Source organism: Dermochelys coriacea, chromosome 3, assembly GCF_009764565.3.
Source record: "Dermochelys coriacea isolate rDerCor1 chromosome 3, rDerCor1.pri.v4, whole genome shotgun sequence".
NCBI classification, from domain to species: Eukaryota; Metazoa; Chordata; order Testudines; family Dermochelyidae; genus Dermochelys; species Dermochelys coriacea.
In genome coordinates, this window is record NC_050070.1 from 166,619,597 (window position 1) to 166,640,419 (window position 20,823).

Here is a 20,823-nt window from a genome sequence, read left to right on the forward strand (position 1 = left end):
AACCTCGCAAGAAGGGAGGTGAATTTGACTTGTGTATAATCTACAGCTGATTTTATTGGAAAGTGCCTCATACTCTGCTATAGTTTTGATAGTAGGTATCATTTAAGGTCCTGAATATTCAGTAACATTCAAAATAAGTTTTAAAACACAAGAAAATATTGAAATGGTGAACAAAGACTTGTGGGAGTGGGGTGTTTGTTGAAAAAGTTTCTCAACATAGTCTGGATCTTTTCATTTGTCTGTTTGAGTTCATTTAATTGGCAGTAGGTTAAAAGTCTGAGAATAAGGCTCCAGTAAGTCAATGGTCAACATAATACACATCATTATCTTGAGATTAGGGCTTTGTAAAAGGGCAAATGGGTTCCTGAAACCATCCACATTGTGGGATTGGGTTTTCATGAATATTTGCTGGACCTGGGTTTCATCTATGCACACAATTGTAGAGGTCCCCCTATAAGAGTCAGTGTTCTCTGTCAGTCCCACTTACCTCTTTAATGCGGGTCCTGGGGTGCACTCCAGACATATAATTTACTTATGTTGTCTTGATAGGGGCTGAATGACTGGATCCCTCTCACTTCCCTGCTGAATCCCAGTCTTCAGGCCTTTAAAGGGAATCTGAGTGGCTTCTCCCACAGCGTGGTCTTTGGGGTGGGCCATGAGGTAGAGGCCACCGTTTCTTCAGTGAAGAGGTCTTCAGGTGCACAGAATGCACCTGTTCTTCCCACCCCAGCAGAACAATGGCAGGGAAATGCTCCTGCTGCCAAAACACACACTGCGCACGGAGGCATAGATTCACACAGTACCCCTAAAGATTAATGGATGTTCCTTCATAATCATGAATTTGGGATTATGGGTCACTATAGGTTGTCCATGCTATAAATGTTTTCTTGAGGGAGAAGGGGAGATCCAGGGTTAAAAATGAGAGGAGGTAGGAGTTCCCCTTAGAGGCACTGATCTTTTGAGATGGCATGATCCTCTGCGAGTAAATCCTATAGGTCCAGAACATTTAGCCCAGAGAAGCTGAGACCTGCAAGGTTAGTCTAACACTACTTGTGACCCTTATTCACTTATTGTGAGGGACAGTCTTTTTCTGTTAGATTTACTTTTTCCATGTATGAATCCTAGGTTTTGCAACATACCCTATCAAAATACTGTTGATTTCCCCTTTTACATCCAGAATTGAGCCTTTATAATAAGGATTGGCAGTGACTCTCCCACTGAAACAGTCATTTTAATTGACATTGTTTCCAGGAATAAAATGGCTTTTTATTAATCAGGTTTTAATGAAAGGGTAGTTGGCTTTGGTATTTTCCTGTCTATGGATAGCAGAATACTTTGGTATTGGATCCGCTTACCTGCTGTAATAAATTTGGATCAAATATTCACCCTCGGGATTAATTATGGACATCCTATTGGACAGATTCTCCTTTTTGGGGTTTTAATTGTGATGTTTCAACATCAGTGATGTATACAAATTCCATAACTTTAGAGAAATATAACATTTTAAAACGCCTGACCTAGCTAAATGGCAAGGTGGCTGAACAGTGGTTAAAACGATGGATTCAGAAAAAATGTTTGACACACCTCACTCGCTAAGGAAAATAGGACTTTATTTTCTGAAATAGGTATCCCATGATCTTTGTGTTACCTTGCATCAGTGCACAGACCTCAAAGGTACAGTACATTTCACTGATATCCCACAGAAGGATATGTTACAATTATTATGGAACAACTGTCAATATCATAGATAGAAACAAAAAGCCTGAATGGGGGGAAAAACATAATTTTCCCCAGGCATATCCATAAACGTTATTAATAGGTACGCAGTATCCATCCTACATTTAAACTCATTAACACCACCAATAGCTCTCACTGTGGCCTAACCCTGCCGAGTGTCTTCAATTGCTACGAACTTCAGCGAAAGTTGACGTCCACCAAAACCCACAGGATCATGTCCTCTGTTGCCAGATTGCCTATTTCATATGTTAATGATCTTCTTCTTTTCTCATATCATAGAATTCTATTTCACTCCATCCGTCTGTGCTTCCAGGTTTTGCATAGCATGTACAGATTGCATGTTGTGTAGAGTGTTTGGATTTCTACCTACATTCTTCCAGGGGCCCCATCTGGTATTTGTGTACCAGACTTAGGTGTTCTGGTAGCCTGATTTCTTTTTGCCCCCCTAAGCCTGATATTGTCTTAGTTCTTGGGAGTATGATCTTATAGATAGCTCTGGAGATTGTAATTCAAAGGAATTAATTCTCCAGATCAGGTTGTTTTCTAGGATTTGCAATATGCACAAAGCTTGTATGTTACTGTGGTGGTATAGGCCAAAATGTTCAAACCTGGGCACTTAAAGTTAGATGTGTTATTCCATATTTAGGCTCCTAAATAAGTGGATTGATGTTCAAATGTGCTGAGCATTCAGAATTGTCATTGCCTTCAGTAGGAGCAGTGATTACAGAGCATCTTTCTCAGGTGCTTACATATGGATTAATGTAGGTGCTTACATATGGATTTAAAATACTTAACATTAGTTATCCAAGTATACTAGTTCTGGCTGTAAAGTGTGGTACCAGTTTGTTGTTCATCATAACAATTATTTGGCACATTAACCTCTTACTTACATTTTAATAAAAGACATGATGCTTATTTTTGAAGACTTGTTGGAATACAACTAGAAAACTTCAGTTATTTGCTTAATGGTGGTTGTATTTCACATTACATTAAGTAGTTTTCAGCAATTGACTTCAAATGGACCTTTGATCACCAGTCTTTAAAACAAGATTGTGATTTTCTTTTTCTCTTTTAATCATATTATGTTGCAAATTCTACCTTATGAGTTACCCTAGTTTTGAAGTAAACATGTCTGTCAAACCTAATTTGCTGTTTTTTTTTCACAGAATTGTCCATTATACATTATCCAAATACAACAGAAAAAAACAAGATTTCATTTGATTGACTTGTCCCATTGCAAAGTGTGCACCTGCTGTGAAATGAAGTTGCAGAGGAAAAAAGTGGAATAATTTAACTTTTTTATTTGTAAAGATAATCAGGGTTTTTCTGATTACATCTTAACTTCATAAATGTTAAATAACCTATCAGCATCTAGTTGTTGTAAATTATGAAAAGGAGCATTGCTGAGAATATTAACCAACTAAATCTTTGTTCTTTACTGAACATGAAAATATGTTATGGCAGGTTGTCATTGTGCTCATGGTAACTTTGACACCAAATAACAAAACTGCCATTTGCACTTAGGGTAAATTGGTTCACTTATGCTTTTACTGTTCCTTTTATTTTGACATAAATTTATGAACTCTGGAACTATCCAAGTCATGGTTTTTCCCAGCTGATTATAACAAATATGCCCATTTCGTTTCGTTCAGTCACCAGAGCACCTGGGGTAGACAGTTTCGAACTTGCTGCAGATCTTGTAGGGTGTGTCTGAACACCCTAAGTTTTTCATTTCCGTGCGTTCTAACTATTCATTTTTTCTCTTTTTCAAAGGGTAAAATGATCTCTTGGTGTTAGCACTCAGTGAATACTGGGAAGAATTTCCATTTAATATTCCTTTGCATTTTTCAGTGCACTTGTTTTGACATATTTGCACTTTTGTGTTCACTTTCTAAAATAATCTTCAAAATGAGTTTACTGTCATGACCATTCACCAATAAAGTAAACTTTAAGAGCATATTGTAGACTATTCATGTACAGTGAATTTTGAATCTATGATCACAAGCAAATGTACTGTATCTTAAGAGGTTATACTCAGTCAGAGAGCATAAACTTATCATGTGGCTTGTACGTTTCCCAATATGAGATGTATATGTAAATATAATTTATACAGTGATACTGACGTACACGATGCTTTGTGAATATAGAATGGAATAGCTAGTAAAAAAGGACTTATTTGAAGTCTAAAAATGATCACATCTGCCATGGCTATATCCTATAGTATAGTGCTGCTTAAAAATCTTGTAATAATACAAGTCTAAATATACACATAAAGAGTCAGAATTTTAGACACTAGCCTTCATTTTTTCCAGGTCCAAATAATTGTGACCACAGTCCTGATCCTGCAATCTATCTCACTAAGATGTATAAGGCCTTGATTTTTTGTGGGTGCAGTCAGAAAGGTAGAGGCTAATTCTTCCCACGCCAGTGCGGACTCGACACGGACCACGAGGGGAGACTTTATGTCTCTCTAATACTAGGGCTCAAGTGTAGCAAATCAGCTCTAGAGCAGGTAGAGCAACTTGAGGCTGCCCTAGCTTGTGGGAATTGCCAGGATTCAGGACTGCCACAATAATGCTTCCTGCCATCACTAATGTTTCAGCAGAAGCAATGCAGAACTAGTGAGGCGGGCTCTACAACTGTCAGAGAAGACTTCTGTGAGAAGCTTTCTGGGAGAAACACATTGGAGAGGCTACTTTCCACCAACTTAAAGTCCACAGTGCAGGGGTGAATCCCCCCCATTCCCGAGATGGTACATTCACACAGCAAAAGCTGTGCAAGGGCTAGCTTACCCAGCCTAGTGTGCATCTAGACAGTGTAGGTAACAATAACAATAAAGACAGCACAGTGCAGGCTTCAGAGCAGACTCACGAGCCAAGTATGTAGCCAAGATCTATACCAGGCTTATTCTACCTGCTCTGAAGTCCACACTACTCTGTCTTCTCTGCTACGTTACCCATGCTAACAGCATTCAAGCTAACTCAGGTAGGCTAGCACAGCCTTTGCTCTTTAGACATACCCTTATATATGTAAGGGCCAATTTTTCAACCCAGCTTCAATTGATCCTTTATTTTTGTAAGTGCAAAATAGTAGACACAAATAATTACAGATGCAGCCTTACATCTGCTGCTGTTTGTACTCCCAACTTAGGTCATATGCATATATAGGTCCTTCATTTGTGGGCACAATAAGGAACTTAAATGCTTAAGTGGCCTAAGTTGGAAATTTCAGTGACCCAAAGACCTGGTACATTTTGTCAGTTTCTGTGCTGTTTTTTTGTGAAAGTATAAAGTAGTTTCTATGGATTTCTTTCACAAACAAACCTAGGATACTTTATAGGCACAGATAACTGGAGATTTGGGGGAACTTTAGTGCCTCTAAAAATGTTAGGAATTGCCTTAATAAATAAATAAATGCTAAGTTTGGAACAGAAGCTCACTTATTTCATTTTATTAAGAGTGGACAAATTTAGTCATGGTACAAAACTAGTCACTAAAGCATTAAACATGGGCATAATGAACAACCTACAAATCTGAAAACAATTCCAAACAATGATCTTTACCCATGGTTTCTTGAAATGAAACATCTATAAGCTATGAATCCTACGTTTTGCCCTTTTATGCTTGTAAAGTCATACACTAGTTGAGCCTTGATTTTGATCTAAAATGTTAAAATTATGTTTTAATAGGACACTAGAGCACTGACTACACTCACTCACAGCACTGATTGCCATTAGCACCAAAATCATTTTTATCAACTTTACACTTTGGAAAACAGCTGTTGTTCAGTTTGGCTGAGCAAACTGGGATGTTTCTGAGCTGACTTCAGTGACCTTTTTGTACATTGAATACTGGATACTATAAAATCAACTACTTTGAAGAAGTTGTACTTATGAAATTCCTTTGCTGAATTTGGATAGCTGGGTTGACCTCCCCTATTTGCATTTTCTTGGGAACTTTTATTTTCCTTGGAAGCTCAGACATTGTGACTATCTGCAACTTTAAATTTATTCTTGTGGCTTTGCACCCAGAACAAATTACAGCTTTCATCTGATTGGATGGACTGAAGTGAATAAAGTGTCATTTTCATAAGAGATTAGCCTTCTTTTGCTGAAACATCCAACCCATATTTAGGCCTTTTCAACCGAGTTCATTACCAAAGACGAAGTTAAACTTTTCCATTTGAGCTGCTAGGCCACTAAATTCAAGTTCTCATTTCAGGATCTCTCATTGCATCCTCCACAATCTCCCACATTCCACACAGTGCAGGATAGTTCTCAAATACTGAAGCCAGTGCTTCTGCCTGGAGGGTCTACCTGGTAGGACAGAGAACCCAAATACCTGGTGATATACTTAACACTTCAAATATGATGTCCTGAACTATAGCCCCTCATTTGTGTGATATTTTTAAATTAACTTTGCAATTTTTTAAACAACTTCCAAAGTATCTCTTAGGGGATTGTATTATTTTTAATAGCGTCTTGGCATGCCAAATTCCAAGCAAGCACATAATGATGAGTATATGTAGCCTGTGGTTTTTCCTATTAAAATTGGATTGCTGTCCCTGATACTAGGGACTTGTCTACATGAACGCTTAGTTCATAGGATGCTGGGGTGTAAATCTACCCTGCAGCATACTTAGTGTTCATGTGGACCCTGCTGCTGTATGCTAAAAGTTCCCTAGTATGTTTTGATCTACTCCATTTCAAAGTGGGCTGGATACTTAATGCATGACACACTAGTGAGGAGTGGATTTATACCAAAGCTTGCCATGACCTAAGTGTTCATATAGACAGGCCCCAAGCCTACTGTATTAATGGCACATCATAACATTGTCTGCAAAAGGTATTGATCCCCACTCAGATTAGGTGCAATAATATATCTCTAATTAGATCCCACGGTGTACAGGCAATTTTATACAATCCAATGAACTCTTCGTGAACATTCATATAATCATCCATGCATTGCCGGCATAAAAGCACTTGCTCTTTCTCAGAAAAGTCTGTTGTTGCAGCTACTCTAATTGCATACTGCTTTCCAGAAATTTCCCCTCATGATTTTAAGAGTCATGATTTCCATTATTTCACTTTGACTATCTGGATTGTGAATTTATCTAGACTCTTTCTCAGCCACTTTGAAATATTAGGATCTCATTTTGCCTGCAAGCAAAGCAGTTGGAAACAATGTCCATTTTGCCCACAAACAAAGTCAGTCTCTCCACTTAATGGCTTATTTTCAGCTAGATCAATCTAATGGCCTTGCAATGCAAGTCCTTGTGTAGCAAGATAATGTATACTTAGTATGCTATTAGGATCTTCCTGTTTTCTTCTTTCTTCTAAGAGTACTGATAACTTAGCATGTCAACATCATTCTTTGTGGTCTTTTGAAGAATATCAACTGCTTTGTGGTGATATGAAGAAGTTTGGTGCCTCTCAAATTTGTCATCAACCTTTTTCCAATTAGTGAATCCAGTGTGTGAAAGCTTCATCTTTTGTACTGTGCCTAAAAGTTGTTCAACAGTAGAAACAAAGTACATTCTTACCAGCTTCAGAATACTGGAGCCACTGAAGATCATCCAATCAGGATAAGCAAAAGGAATGGTCTCATTTTCCAAAGTTTGATACAGAGAAAGACTTAAGTCATGGTTGATGAGGTGGCTCAGAAATGCTAAGTTTCAGGCCACTGCCATTTTACTTCCTGTTACTAGTAACGGTGGAGACAACCCAGTACTGCAACCTGCAGAAGTTGATTTACTTTTTATTGAAAGTGTAGTTTCCTTCTTTTTAATCAGCCATGTTTTTTAAATTATTTCATTTTAGCACCTTGAACATAGACAATTTGTTATTGTACTTCACTCAGTCAGTAGTCTCTTGGTAAGAATGGCAGAGGACTGCAAAATTTAAAAACGCACACAATACTCTCTGGCAAACTAAAACATTTAGATGACCTCTTGGTTTTATATAGTCACTGTGTTTTAACAGTAATACTCAGACTTCAGTGGTTCAGCAGACAAATTAAAGAGCAACAGTACACAAAAGAGCCATAGTAGTATGAATTCATTGTTTCGTTTACTATATTCGCATTTAAACACTATAAAGGAAAATATGTAGTGTTTTTATTTATGTATATACACCAATCAGGATGCCTTTACTATGTTATTAACCAATTGTAGTTGATAAAATAATAATACTTGGTCAGTCATTTTTGCTGTGAGAATAATAATATATCATTCATATACTAATTCTCACACCAGATTTTATTTTTGTTTATATTTAAACAATTTTGGTTTCTAAAGCAAAGTCCCAACAGGGGCTTTTACACAAAGTTGCAGATAGTCAATGCTTCTTAGCATTTGACCCAAGCTGTTATTAAACAATAATTATCCTGTGTACTATTCTCTATCCTGTAACAGGGATATTCAACACCAATATGCCTTTGGAATATAATGTCTTACTAAATGCCGGCAGTACCTCACCGTTGATAAGACCAGTAGGTTGGCCCCATTTTGTCCTTGTGGATGGCCTGGATCCATACACACAGTATGAGATAAGGATACAAGCTTGCCAGAATGGTAAGATGGCTTCAAATGTTTCACTTGCATGATCGACAGACCAGATTTGCAAAATAGATCCAGTTCAACAAAATAGATATCTTATTTCTAAATTAAAGTGAAATGTTTACCCAGTAAAAATAAAGCCTAGCACTGTGGAGCATTATACATTTCCCTATATTATATCATGAATATTTTAAGTAGAGATTAAGATGTCTGTATTTCTGGGAATATATCCTGTTTTATCAAATGCTTTATGAGAATAGCTTAAGTGTTTTTGAAATATCTTGCTCCCCATAGGAGAAAATCCTTGCTCCAGTGGTGACAGTTGCTCCAGTATTTGGCTTATAAGGAGTAATAAACAACAATAATAACAACAACAAAAAGCTGGAAAGCCCAGATATTATATAGAAAACATTAATTTTCTACTTCCTTATTTAAAGTTATTGGGAATGTTCACAATCTGATCTGAGAAAGAAAATCTTGTCATGTGACAGACAGGGCATGGTTCTCTTCTCCCTTATGGTGGTGTAAACCAAAGTAACTCTGTTGAACTCAATGGAGTTACACTGGTTTAAATTAGTACTTAATTATGAGGTTAAGCACTCATTGGAGGCACCAGTTTATTTCCTACACACAAACTTGCTCTTACTTCATTGTTACTTTAAGTAACTGACGTCATGCATGCTAGATCCTGAAACTCCGCTTTAAAGAAAACTGTGAAAGAAACATGGAAGATTTGCTGTTGCCTTCAGTGGAAATAGAGTCAGGCCAACACTAAAGACTTTTAAAATTGCCATCCAAAGTCTTCAAGCTTCTTCCACTGATGAAGTGAGCTGTAGCTCACAAAAGCTTATGCTCAAATAAATTTGTTAGTCTCTAAGGTGCCACAAGTACTCCTTTTCTTTTTGTGAATACAGACTAACACTGCTGCTATTCTGAAACCTATTTTTGTTATTGTGTCTGTCATCATGGGACTTTGTTACACATTCTAAAAGCAATCTCAGATAGCTGGATCTGGGCACCTTGGCAGCTATGATGTAACACAGACAGTGTTTAAAAATACATATTAAACACTTTAAAATGGAAAATGAATAATTGGTTCACTTTTCACACATTGAATGCTCGTATTACTACTATCTTTATTTCACATCATGACACACGCCTTTTCCTTATGGCTAAAATATCTAAATTAGAAACCTCTGCTTTTATCCTCAGAAAACAGCAACTATTCAGATTAATGAACAACTTTTGTTCCTTACATTTCCATGCTTTAGACAATTAAAAGAGCCCTTTTTTGTTGTTGTGGAAAACTTTGACCTTTTAAGTTAATTTCTGATTTTCTTCCCAGGTGGCTGTGGAGTAGGCAGTCGGACATATGCAAGGACTTCTGAAGCACCCCCTAAGGAACTGAATCATCCTATAGTTAGGGCAACTGGATCTGGAGTAATAGAAGTAAAATGGTTACCACCTAGGAAACCAAATGGAATCATAATTAACTACTTTATTCACAGGTAGACTTTTTATATCTCTATATCATCCCCTTGCATTTAGTCTTAATAAAGCATTTACTTAAGTAGTCCAAGTAATACTGGTGTGTGAACATAGTGTTTAAAAATGTACAGCATGCTGTTTGAGCCATGAAGTGAAGTGTTGCCTGGTTTCTGGCTTTTTGAGTATTAAGTTAGGAGGACATTTGTCAATGGATTGACAAGTTGCTGATAGTACCTTCAATACAGTTTGTAATCTTGCTCCATGTTGGAGCTACCATAAATTACATGCAATAGGTAGACCCACATTTTATAAAAATAGACAGAGGCAAAATTTGAATAAACTGATGAAAGGAATGAATGGAGCCATATGCTTGTAGGCTTGGTGCAAAATGCCTTCTAACCACAATTAGGTACAAGATGACAGTTGGAAAAGAGCCAGTTTTGACTTGGGTAGGAGATAGAGTGCATCTGAACCAAACTAGTGATAATGTAGTTGAGTTACTAAGTCAAAACTGAAGCCAGAAATTGGAGACAGGTAGTCGAGGACACAGAAAGTACTCAAACATACATTAATGTATACTGTATGGCTGCTTAAATGCTGACCTCAGAATAGGTGCGGTGTTAGTTACACTGATAGGCATAGGGTCATACTGGGCAGGACTAGTGGTGGGTGGGCCCTCTGTTTAAGTATTTAAACTGAATCAGGGTGTTTTGGAAATCACATCTATTATTTGCCAGAAATAATTACATTGGGGTAGCATTACAGTGCTCTTCCAGGTAAGTTACACTGATGTATGTCTCCTAGTGTTAACCTATGCCTCCCTGTCAAACCTCTGCTCCACAGTCCACTGGCTCCTATAAGACTGACTGGCATGTCCTCGTTGTGCTCTGGATCTCTTGAGCCCAGCGTGCAGCCTTTTCTACCTAGTTAGCTGTCTCTTGGAAATTTGGCTCTGCAGGAGTCTGTCCTCTGCAATCAGCTTTGTGGAAGTCAACTGGTGGGATCCTTATTAATGCAATGTGGGGGTTTGGGGACTCAGAGCACAACCTCTGCACTAGAGCCTGCCAGCTCTGAATAAACCAGCTGGCATGCTCATGCATCAGGGAAGCTTGCACAGCAGGCTTTGAAGTCTGAGCTCCAGATTCTCTCATCTCAGAACTTCCTGTCTCAAAGCCTGCGGAGCTGGCTCCCCAAGTTTTCTGAAGCCAGGATTTTTCAAAAGCTTCAGGTGTCCCCCAAGTCCTTTGGATATTGGTTGCATTGTAATGCAGTTGTATATAGGGAGACGGCATTTCCAAAAGCGAGCAAGCCAAATTCCTCTTAGCAGATGTTTGAATGTGTAAGAATAATTAATGTAAATTCACATTTGCCTTAAATATATTAGCACTGAGTCTCTAAAAATGCCTGATCTCTTTAAATACCTTTTTCATCTGCTCACTGTTAATTGGATGAGAAAAATACATCAAGTCTCTACTTCTTATCAAAGGAAATAAAGTATCTTTTTAGCCCAAGACGTGGCTTCACTCTCTTGGTTTTGTAAATAAAGCTGATGATTACGGTTTCTATTCCATGGCAGGCATAGAAAGGGAAAACAGGAAACATAATGCAGAAAGCCTGCTTCAATGAAAAATACTGTAAATTGAATTTGACAGCATTTGATGGCATTTGATTATTCTAGTCACAGCCAAACAATGATATAAAGAGTAATATGAAACAGAATGTGTTACTGCCTAGCAGACTCAAAAGCAATAAACCTTCCTCCAATGTGACACAATCACTTCACAATCATAATTGTAGCCTGTTTGATACCTCTGAGTACAGCAGAAGGGCACTGACTGACATAGATACATTTTGTTTTTTATTTAAAGTGAAATGAAAATGGTGCACTGGGGCTCCAGATACAATCGTTATATTCACCTACATAGGCATGAATCACTTGGCAGTTATTTCAGCTGAAGTTTAAATGTGCTTAGACAACAACAATATCAAATCTTTCTCAGATAGCTGCAAAAAAAAATTAGAAATTTGTAAGGACAGAAATGGGATGTAAGCATATAGTTCTTTGTCATTCTGTAGCCACATGTAGGCTTATATTGTTATAGCAACAAGACTGCAGTATTTCTGGGGGAGGTTATGGCATGTAATTTCTTCTTCATCATTTGCCTCTTCCTTGCTGTATCTCCACCAAAACAAATTCATTTAACTCAAAACATTGAATGTTTGGGAAACCATCATGTGGAGATGTTTCCATTAAAATTGCAGGAGTTTTACTTGCCTGTAGAATTATAAAAGTGCTTACAAAATAATTGTAATTCTGCCAAAAACATTTGGGGTAGGAGAGTGTAATTGGTTGTATTTTACCTCTGACTGGTTGGACAGCTGTAAACATCTCATAGAATAGAGGCAGTCACATTATTTTCAACAAGGACCACAACTTAACAGAGATTGTCTCGTGAACCATGTCCCCTTTCATTCACAATCCTGCAATCCTCCACCCCTCGCATTCACCACTATATAACATCTCTGTGACAACTACAGCAGTTGCTAGTCTGGAAAAGGAATATTAGGGAAGTAGTTTAATGTATTTCTAGGTGTCTTTTAATGAGATGTAGTAACTGGAAACAAGGCGAGGCAGCATCATGTGACCACCAGTCACCAAGTTCTCTCTGGTCCTCAGTTTGAGAACTGATCATACAGAAAAAAATTACCTATAAAATATTAAATATAAAATAGAAATATGTGGGGTCCAATTCAGATCTGGATTAAGCTGGTGCAACTTCAGTGAAAGTATCTCAGCTAAATTCAGCAGGGGGTATTATTTAGAAAATAAATATAAGTGGGATAATAGTGTAACTTGCACACACCTGATATTCAGTGGGTGTGTAAAATGAGGCTGGGGGAGAGGGAAAGGGGTTTAACAAAAAATTAACAGGATTAATTAAGATACAGCCAATGTTATGGGCTGTTGACAGCTGTGATTTGCTCTTCCTTATTCTTCCTTTTGGTATGTCAGTTATGCTTATTTTTCACACTCACTGAGTGCCCATTTATTGTTAGTTACACCACTTTACTACTCTCCTGTTTTGTTTACACTTGATGTGCAGCTTACCAGACACTTAGATGTTACTGTGATATAAAGACCTATATCAATGGCTATATTGACCTATGTGAGTGCTGCATTTGGCTCATGATGATTATAATTTTTATCTGTAATTAATATAAACCATGGTCTAAGTTACTGTTTTAATGTGTGCCCAACTCGTATCCTTTTTGGGGTATATTTTTCCTACGTCAAAGTCTATATTTTTTAAAAAAGAACCACAATATAAATTTCTGGAGGTGTGTCATGATTGAATTATAACTAGGGCTACTCTGTTGCTCTGCATGGAAGATGGTATTAGGGTGCATTGTGAAGCACATCGTTCCTGCGAAAACTTGTGGGGGCATTTTGCCTCAGGCTTGTACAATGCTTCCAGAAGTAGCTGCTCACCACCTGGGCCTAACGACAACATGCAGCACTAGTCCATGTTCTTTTTTTGACTTTTTGAGGACTGGGGTCAGGATGGGATGTAGCTCTGTAGGCGTATTCTGAGCATGGCCTCAGAGGCAGAGCTGGTGCATCCAAAAGTACAAGGATTCACTATCTCTCTCTCTCCTTCCCCTGCCCCGTAAGTCTGTAGTCACTCATCGTTGCAGCCTTGTGGTTGTAGTAGTAGCTGTTTAGTCATCTAGCATGGAGGATGATGTCCCCTCCTCCCAACCCCTGCTAGAGCTTGGTATGGGGCCAGGGAGGATTTGCCCAGTGCTTAATTTGTAATGAAAGAGGTGCTGAGGGTCAAGCAAAGAGATGCCGGGGCTCAAGCAATGATTTACTTTCATAACTGGTGCAGCAAGCTCAGAGGTGCTGGCGCTATGAAGTGCCAAGCCTATAGGTGCCAGAGCTTAGGCCTGGCAAGCCCGAAACAAATTAAGCACTGGATTTGCCTTTTATAAAATAACTCTATCTGAACATCTTTAAATTGAGCATAGGCAGCAAATCAGAGTGTGCAGATTGAGACAGCTTCCAGCTCCTGGAAATGTTATTCTCCTATGCAGCTCACTGTACAGAAGAAACACTTCCAGTTAAATGAGCAGTTGAATCTTAAATCTTAAGTCGATTGAAATGATTACAAAGTGTTCAACCACGTCTGTTCAAAGTTTATTCATACATGAAGATATTCTAGGTTTTAGCACCACAGATGGAATCATTTACCTAACCATAAGTTTCATTCATTAAATATTCAGTAGTAATAAGATCTAAATACTTAACCAGACTACAATGTTCAGCTTTGCTTGCGGCTGAGCTTACGGTTGGTGGCATATTTGATCTTTCACTGTGGAGTAGCTGTTTCTCACAAAATTTCTAAAATGGTACTAAACATAAATTTGTGAATTCTAGCAAGTGCTTTAACGGTTAATTAAACAGTTGTGCTAAGCAAGCCCAGACACCAGATATTAAAGACAACTTTATTACACTTAAAATGACACCACTTTTTTACTTCTCTTTAGGAATATTTTTAAGTACATTGTGAGGAGAGCACAGTTACAATTATAAATAACAATATATTATTTGTGATGGTATAGGTGTGCATGACACTGTGCAGATAGAGTTGTTGCAGTCATGTTGGTCCGAGGATATTAGACTGATAATGTGGGTGAGGTAATATCTTTTATTGGACCAACTTCTGATGGTGAGAGAGACAAACTTTTGAGCTTACTCAGAGCTCGTCTGCAGAGAAACTAACTCAGAGTGTCACAGCTAAATATAAGGTGGAGCAGATTGTTTAGCATAAGTAGTTAACGCATGTTTCAAGGGACTCCAGGTGAAGTGGCCCATTAACACCCCTCCAGTCACAGGGAGGAAAGAGAGGGGGGAAGCAGCTGGAGTGGGGGTTGTTAGTGGGTTACGGATGTTATAATAAGCCATAAATCCAGTGTCTCTATTCAGTCCATGATTATCAGTGTCTAGCAGAGTTATGAATTTAAGCTCCCAGGCTCAACTTTTGCAAGTGTTGCGCAGGTTTCCTTTGAGGATGAGCACAGATATGGAGTGATCGCTTTGTGAAAAATGCTCACCCATAAGTGATGTGGTGTTTTTGTCTTTTATCATTTTCCTGTGTGAGTTCATTCAACAGAGTAGTGATTGTCTGGTTTCACCCACATAGTTGTTCACCCACATAAATGGGGCATTTCATGCACTGGATGAGGTTACGATAGGCCTGTGTAGAACTCATGGATCTTCAGAGTTGTATTGTGCAGGGCGTTGATCATTGTAGCAATGGAGATAAGTCTGGAGACGACATCTGTTCGTTTGGAAGGGTCTGGTGCCACTTTGCGTTGTTGTGTCCTGGTCTGTGGGAACATGCCACTGATGATAAGCTTGAAGAGTTTGGAGGGTTGTTTGAAGGCCAGAAGAGGAAGTTCAGAAAAGATGGGGATTTATTTCAGGATGGGGTTCCCATCAAGTATGGATTGAAGTTGTTTGATGATGCACTGTATGGATCCCTTTGTGGAGTGGTAGGAAACAACTAGGTGTGTGCGTTCAGAGAGGGGTTTATTTCTGTACTGAAGCAAGTTCTCTCGGGGTATTTGAATGGCCTCTTTCATGATGTAATCTACTTCTCTGGTGGAGTGTTCTTGTTTGGTGAAGGTGGTTTTGAGTGTGTTAAAGTGTATATCCTGGACTTTCTCCTCAGAGCATATTCTGTGGTAGCTGTGTGCCTGGCTGTAGATAGCAGATTTCTTGGTGTGTTTGGAGTGGTCACTATATCTATGAAGGTAGATGTGGGTGATCCAGGGGTTTTGGATATAGGTGTCTGTTGGGTTCTATTGCTGAAGCTGATTGTGTTATCCAGTAAGATGATGTTCATGTGGGAGAGTTCTAGAGAGAGAGTTTAATGGACAAGTGCTCTTTGTTGAAGTTAAGATGGAAATCTATGAATCTGTGGGGGAGTTTAGGTCATCTGTCCAGAGGATGAAAATATCATTGATGTATCTCAAGTATATCATTGGTTTTGTGGGGTGTTTTTGCAAATATACACCCGCCTTGTCTTGATACAATTATCTGCTACACTTGATTTTTAAAACCTATGGACAAGTTCTTTGTCTTCTGACCTATCTGAGGAATTTCTAAGATACCTATCATGTAAGTACCTAAGCACTGCAAGAAGGAAATACATCTTACCATGTGGAGCAGGGTGAGTAAACAACAGGAGAGAGGAGAAAGGTAAAGTATGCATCCATCTTTTGAAGGGTGTGCTTGACATTGATGAGCACAATAAATGACATCTGAATGATAATTCTGCATGTGTTTTTAATCTATATGGAGGAAAGTATGAAAAATCAAACTCATGGTGCTGTGCTGGAGGACACTTGATGATGTATGGTTTAGGGGTCAATGTGTAGGTTCACTCATCCACTCTCCTCCATCTCATCAAAGGCTCCCACTTCTTATTTTAGGGGCAGCTAGAGAGCCTGTCCTTCCTCCCCTTTACCCAACACCATCACCAGATCTTCAGTATCAACATGTTTTGTGGTTTGCTCACTCCCCCAGTCTGGAGGCGTGAGACCCAGAAAATCTGTTTGCTTTTCTCTTGCTCCCACCCTTTAAACTTTACAATATCCTGGGCTTACTACATCCCAGAGTTTGCTGGAAATTCTCCAATTTCTTGCAACTGGGAGAAATGGCGGGGGGGGGGGGAGGAAGGAGGTGGTTATGTACCTGTCTAAGGGCAGACACATCTGTGTGTGTACTTATGAATATATGCAGAAGTGAAAGTAAGCTGGTCTGGTCTGGTACGGTGTACCGGCAAGAGCCCGTACACTGCTGACAGTACTGGCTTCCCCAGGCCAGCGATTTAAAGGGCTTGGGGCTCCTGGCAATGGCTGGAGCCCCAGGCCCTTTAAATCGCCGCCAGAGCCCAGCTGCAGGAGCCTCAGGGTAGCGGCAGCAACTGGGAGCCCCCGGGGCTCCGTCACGATTTAAAGGGCGTGGGGCTCCGCTGCAATAGCGGCGACTGGAGCCCTGGGCCCTTTAAATCGCTGCACAAACCCCGCTGCCGAAGCCCTGGGGTAGCAGCAGTGGCCCAGGGCTCCGGCTGCAATTTAAAGGGCCGGGGCTCTGGCCGCTGCTACTGCAGCAGCGCCCTGGGCCCTTTAAATCTCTGACAGAGCCCTGGGGTAGTGGCAGTAGCCCCATTGCGAGAGCCCTGGGGTAGTGGCAGTGGCCGTGGGCTCTGTCAGCGATTTAAAGGGCCCCAGGCTCCAAAGGCCCTGCCTGTTCTGGTTGAGGCCCTGGCCCTTCTGGTTGAGGCCCCACCCCTCTGCTCACAACTCTGGCATACCGGTAAGTCCTTAAAGTTACTTTCACCCTGAATATATGTGCACATGCACAACTATGTGCATTCTTTGTTTATATTTGTATAAAATATACGGGAGTCTAATACTACAAGCATCTGAGATTGCTAGTATTTTTTTAAATAGTTTTGTTATTTATTTTATATCCTTAAAAATAGTGACTAAAGTTGGGCTAACAAAACAAAAACTGACAGAATTATTGAAATTCAGATTTTTATCTTGCCAAAGAAATGTTCTTCAGCCAGTGGGCATGTGAAGTAATGATGACACTTGGTAGCCAGACAAACCAGTTCCACTCCTGTGAATTTGCCGTATTTGCGATACAAGTGACAGATAATGTAATTTGCTTTTTTGTTTGTTAGAATGCAGGGATAAAATGGTTTTATTTATTGTGGAGGCAAAGGTTTCAGTTAAAAGTAAGGAAAATACCTAAATCCGTGTGAGGTGCAGCACAGTTTTCACTGAGATTTATCATAGTCTTCAACCACCAGGTTTCATTCCAGACAAATATTTTTATTCCACGTAAAGGTAAGTGATTTGGCAACTTCATCTAGAAACTTATGACCTGCCTTTATCCATCAACTCTAAGTTAACATCCTCGTGGGGCCAAATTGTAAAAGAGAAGCTGATCACCTGTAACCTCCATTGGAGCTTAGCAGAATCTTAGGAGTGCCAGTAGCAGAGCTACCCCTAACTGGAATAGATATATTAAGTGCATATGTGTGGACAGTGATGAGTCTTCAATTCCTGACATGGGAAAGTGCCTCAAAATATTTTAAGTAGAAAATCTCTTTGAAAAAGATACATATTTATATTATGGGAAAGCACCATGGGTCATATTTTTTAATGAGCTTTTACAATTACATCTGGAATACTGATGTGCTCAATCTGACTAAGAATCCCAATTTTATACAGAAATGTGGGGTTTTTTTCACGTTCAAACTGGAGTACAGGCAAAATGTATAAGCACAGTTTTAAAGGACTGTCTGAATATTTGGCCCTTTGTGTTCTAGGCCAGTGGTTCTCCACTGGGGGGCTGTAAGCAGGTTTCACGGAGTCCGCCAAAATAAATCAGCAAGCAGGGCTGGTGTTAGACTTGCTAGGGCCCAGGGCAGAAAGCCGAAGCCTGAGCAACTTAGCTTCACGAGGTGCCTTGAGACATGGGCTCCCGGACAATTGCCCTGCTTTCTACCTCCTATCACTGGCTCTGGCTTTTTAATCTACTGGATGTGCAGAAAAACAGTTGCGGCACATTTTATAGCATGTTAGGGGACCCTCAGAAAGAAAAAGGTTGAGAACTTCTGTTCTAGGCAACTAATTGCTTTCAATAATAAAGTGGGTCAAAGTCTTCAAAATTGAGTGTCGGGGTTAGACTCCTAAGTCCTGATTTAAGTACCTAAATAAGTGTCCTGATTTTCAAAAATGTTGAGAACCTGCAACACTTGAAAATTAGATAACTTGTTTGGGTGACTAAATATGGATTTAGGACAATATGGCCTCAGTTTAGGCAATCATCTTTGAATCCCTGAGCCTGGAATGTTCTATAATAAAGGACAAGGTGCTATTTCAGTGCTATTACAGTAGTATTGATTGAGTTTTCAGTTTTCTCCTAATTAAGGGCAAAGAGAAATTAGTTATTTACCTTTTTCCTTGAACGTTTTTTCAATAGTCAATACCTGACATAGGCTGGTGACTTTTAGGCAAAATAAGGAGGGCAGTTCCTTGCCTATACAACAAATAGAGATAAGATCTGTATTATTCTCAAGTATAGAGTGAATTTAGGACTTGTACTTCAATATCATCTGACTATGTTTAAGTCACTGTAAGTTTTAAATGGACTGGTTTTATTTGTATTTCAGACGTCCTGTGAACACTCAAGAGGAGTTGCTTTTATTCATTTGGTCTGAAGGAGCCTTGGAATTATTGATGCTTCTGATGCACTGCAGCCATTCACTATCTATGAATACCGTGTCAGAGCTCAAAATTCTAGGGGGTCAGTGGATAGTCTGTGGTCTTCAACACAAACTTTGGAAGCTCCACCTTGGGGCATGCACGCCCCTTGGGCACAAGCTACAAGTGCATATTCTGTGCTGCTGAACTGGACCCAACCTATATCTCCCAATGGGGTTATTTCTCAGTATCGTGTGGTCTACCAAGAGAAACGGAATGATCCAACGTTTAGCATCCCAGCTATTACAGCATTAACTGTAATGGTAAGAACTGGATACTAAAACCAGTGTTTGAGTAGTTTATATATTGGTTTTGACCTGTGTTACATTAAAATATTGATATGGGGTCATTTTTTCAGTTAGATTTCCACAATTAGCCTTTGGACACCTAATTTACATTCATATATATCCAGTGTATGCATAACAGTTACCTATGTAGATATCTAGTCATTGATATACAGATGTTAATGTATGATTTTGAGCACAAAGTAGGGTTTTTCTTGTGTAAATAGGTGTGCATATCTACTTGTGTGTACCTCACTTTGAAAATGTGGTCCTAAATCTTCTATTTAATTGGTCATAGATTCCAAGGCCAGAAGGGACCATTGTGATCATCTAGTCTGACCTCCTGTATAATACAGGCCATAGAACTTCCCCACAGTAATTTCTTTTAGAAAAAACATCCAGTGTAATTTTTATTTTGTTCTTGTTTTAAGAGGCTGCTCATAACAAGCTAAACAAAATCAATCCCACTTGGATTTAATGTTTTTATTAATCTGAAATCAATGTTGGTTTAAGCATGACATGAAAATTATTGTTAGTTCTACATATGTGATTTATTTACAGAATCTATGAAGATTTGCCTCATAACTCTTCTGAATTAGAAGCAAATCAACTCTTACAGGCACACAAAATACATAATAGCAATATTTTATGCTACCTTCTATTTAAAAGTGCTTTACAAACATTAATTAATGAAGTCCTATGGAGGTACTATTATCGTCATTATGGGTAAACTGAGGCACAGGTTAATGTAGACCAAGACCATGATGAGAGTCAGTGGCAGAGCTGGTAATGCTGTCTATGATTACTGACTAGTCCTCTCTTCTAACCATTCACTTCAAATCTTTCCATAAGGGATACTTTGTGGTCAACATAGAACCAGCTGAACTAGACTATATAATTCAATGTCAGCTGTTGCATTTGACAGTCTTCTGAAAACAATCTTTTATAGTGTATCTAGAATCTACTGTGTTGGTATACTTTTAAGATTCGTAGGAACCCAAACTTGAATACCTCATATACTCTAACCTTCCTTTTGTGCAAAACATGAACATATCCCAATGCCATTATCAGTTACAGTGATAACCCAAAATTATTCAATATTCCATTTATATTCAGATAACTAAAGTTGTACATAGTGGCATGCTGAGATTTAATATCCAGTATTAAGGTCTTACTGTAAACTTCCTTAGAAAAGTCGTCTTGACATAAATGAGTGGAATCCAGCTGAGGGATCTAAGGCACCCATAGGTATGTGATTCTAAAGCAGAACTCTATCTTTCCTAGAAGCCTTAAAGGATAAGATTTATCATGCCTCTTACTGTGAAAAGAGAGAGAGGTCCTGAGTTAAATGGCAGGAATGCATGCTTTTGGCCTTTGCGATCCATTGCTTCTGCAACGTACAGCATGCTAGGTT

General features: G+C 39.0%; 1 protein-coding gene across 1 annotated transcript in view; it reads left to right on the plus strand.

Moving 5' to 3' along the window:
- USH2A (usherin) overlaps nucleotides 1–20,823 on the plus strand; it is a 590,403-nt gene that overhangs the window by 492,509 nt on the left and 77,071 nt on the right. The window contains 4 exon segments of the mRNA XM_038396580.2: nucleotides 8,149–8,307; nucleotides 9,638–9,800; nucleotides 19,035–19,093; nucleotides 19,096–19,388. Of these exon segments, the coding sequence (XP_038252508.1) occupies nucleotides 8,149–8,307; nucleotides 9,638–9,800; nucleotides 19,035–19,093; nucleotides 19,096–19,388 (674 nt within the window).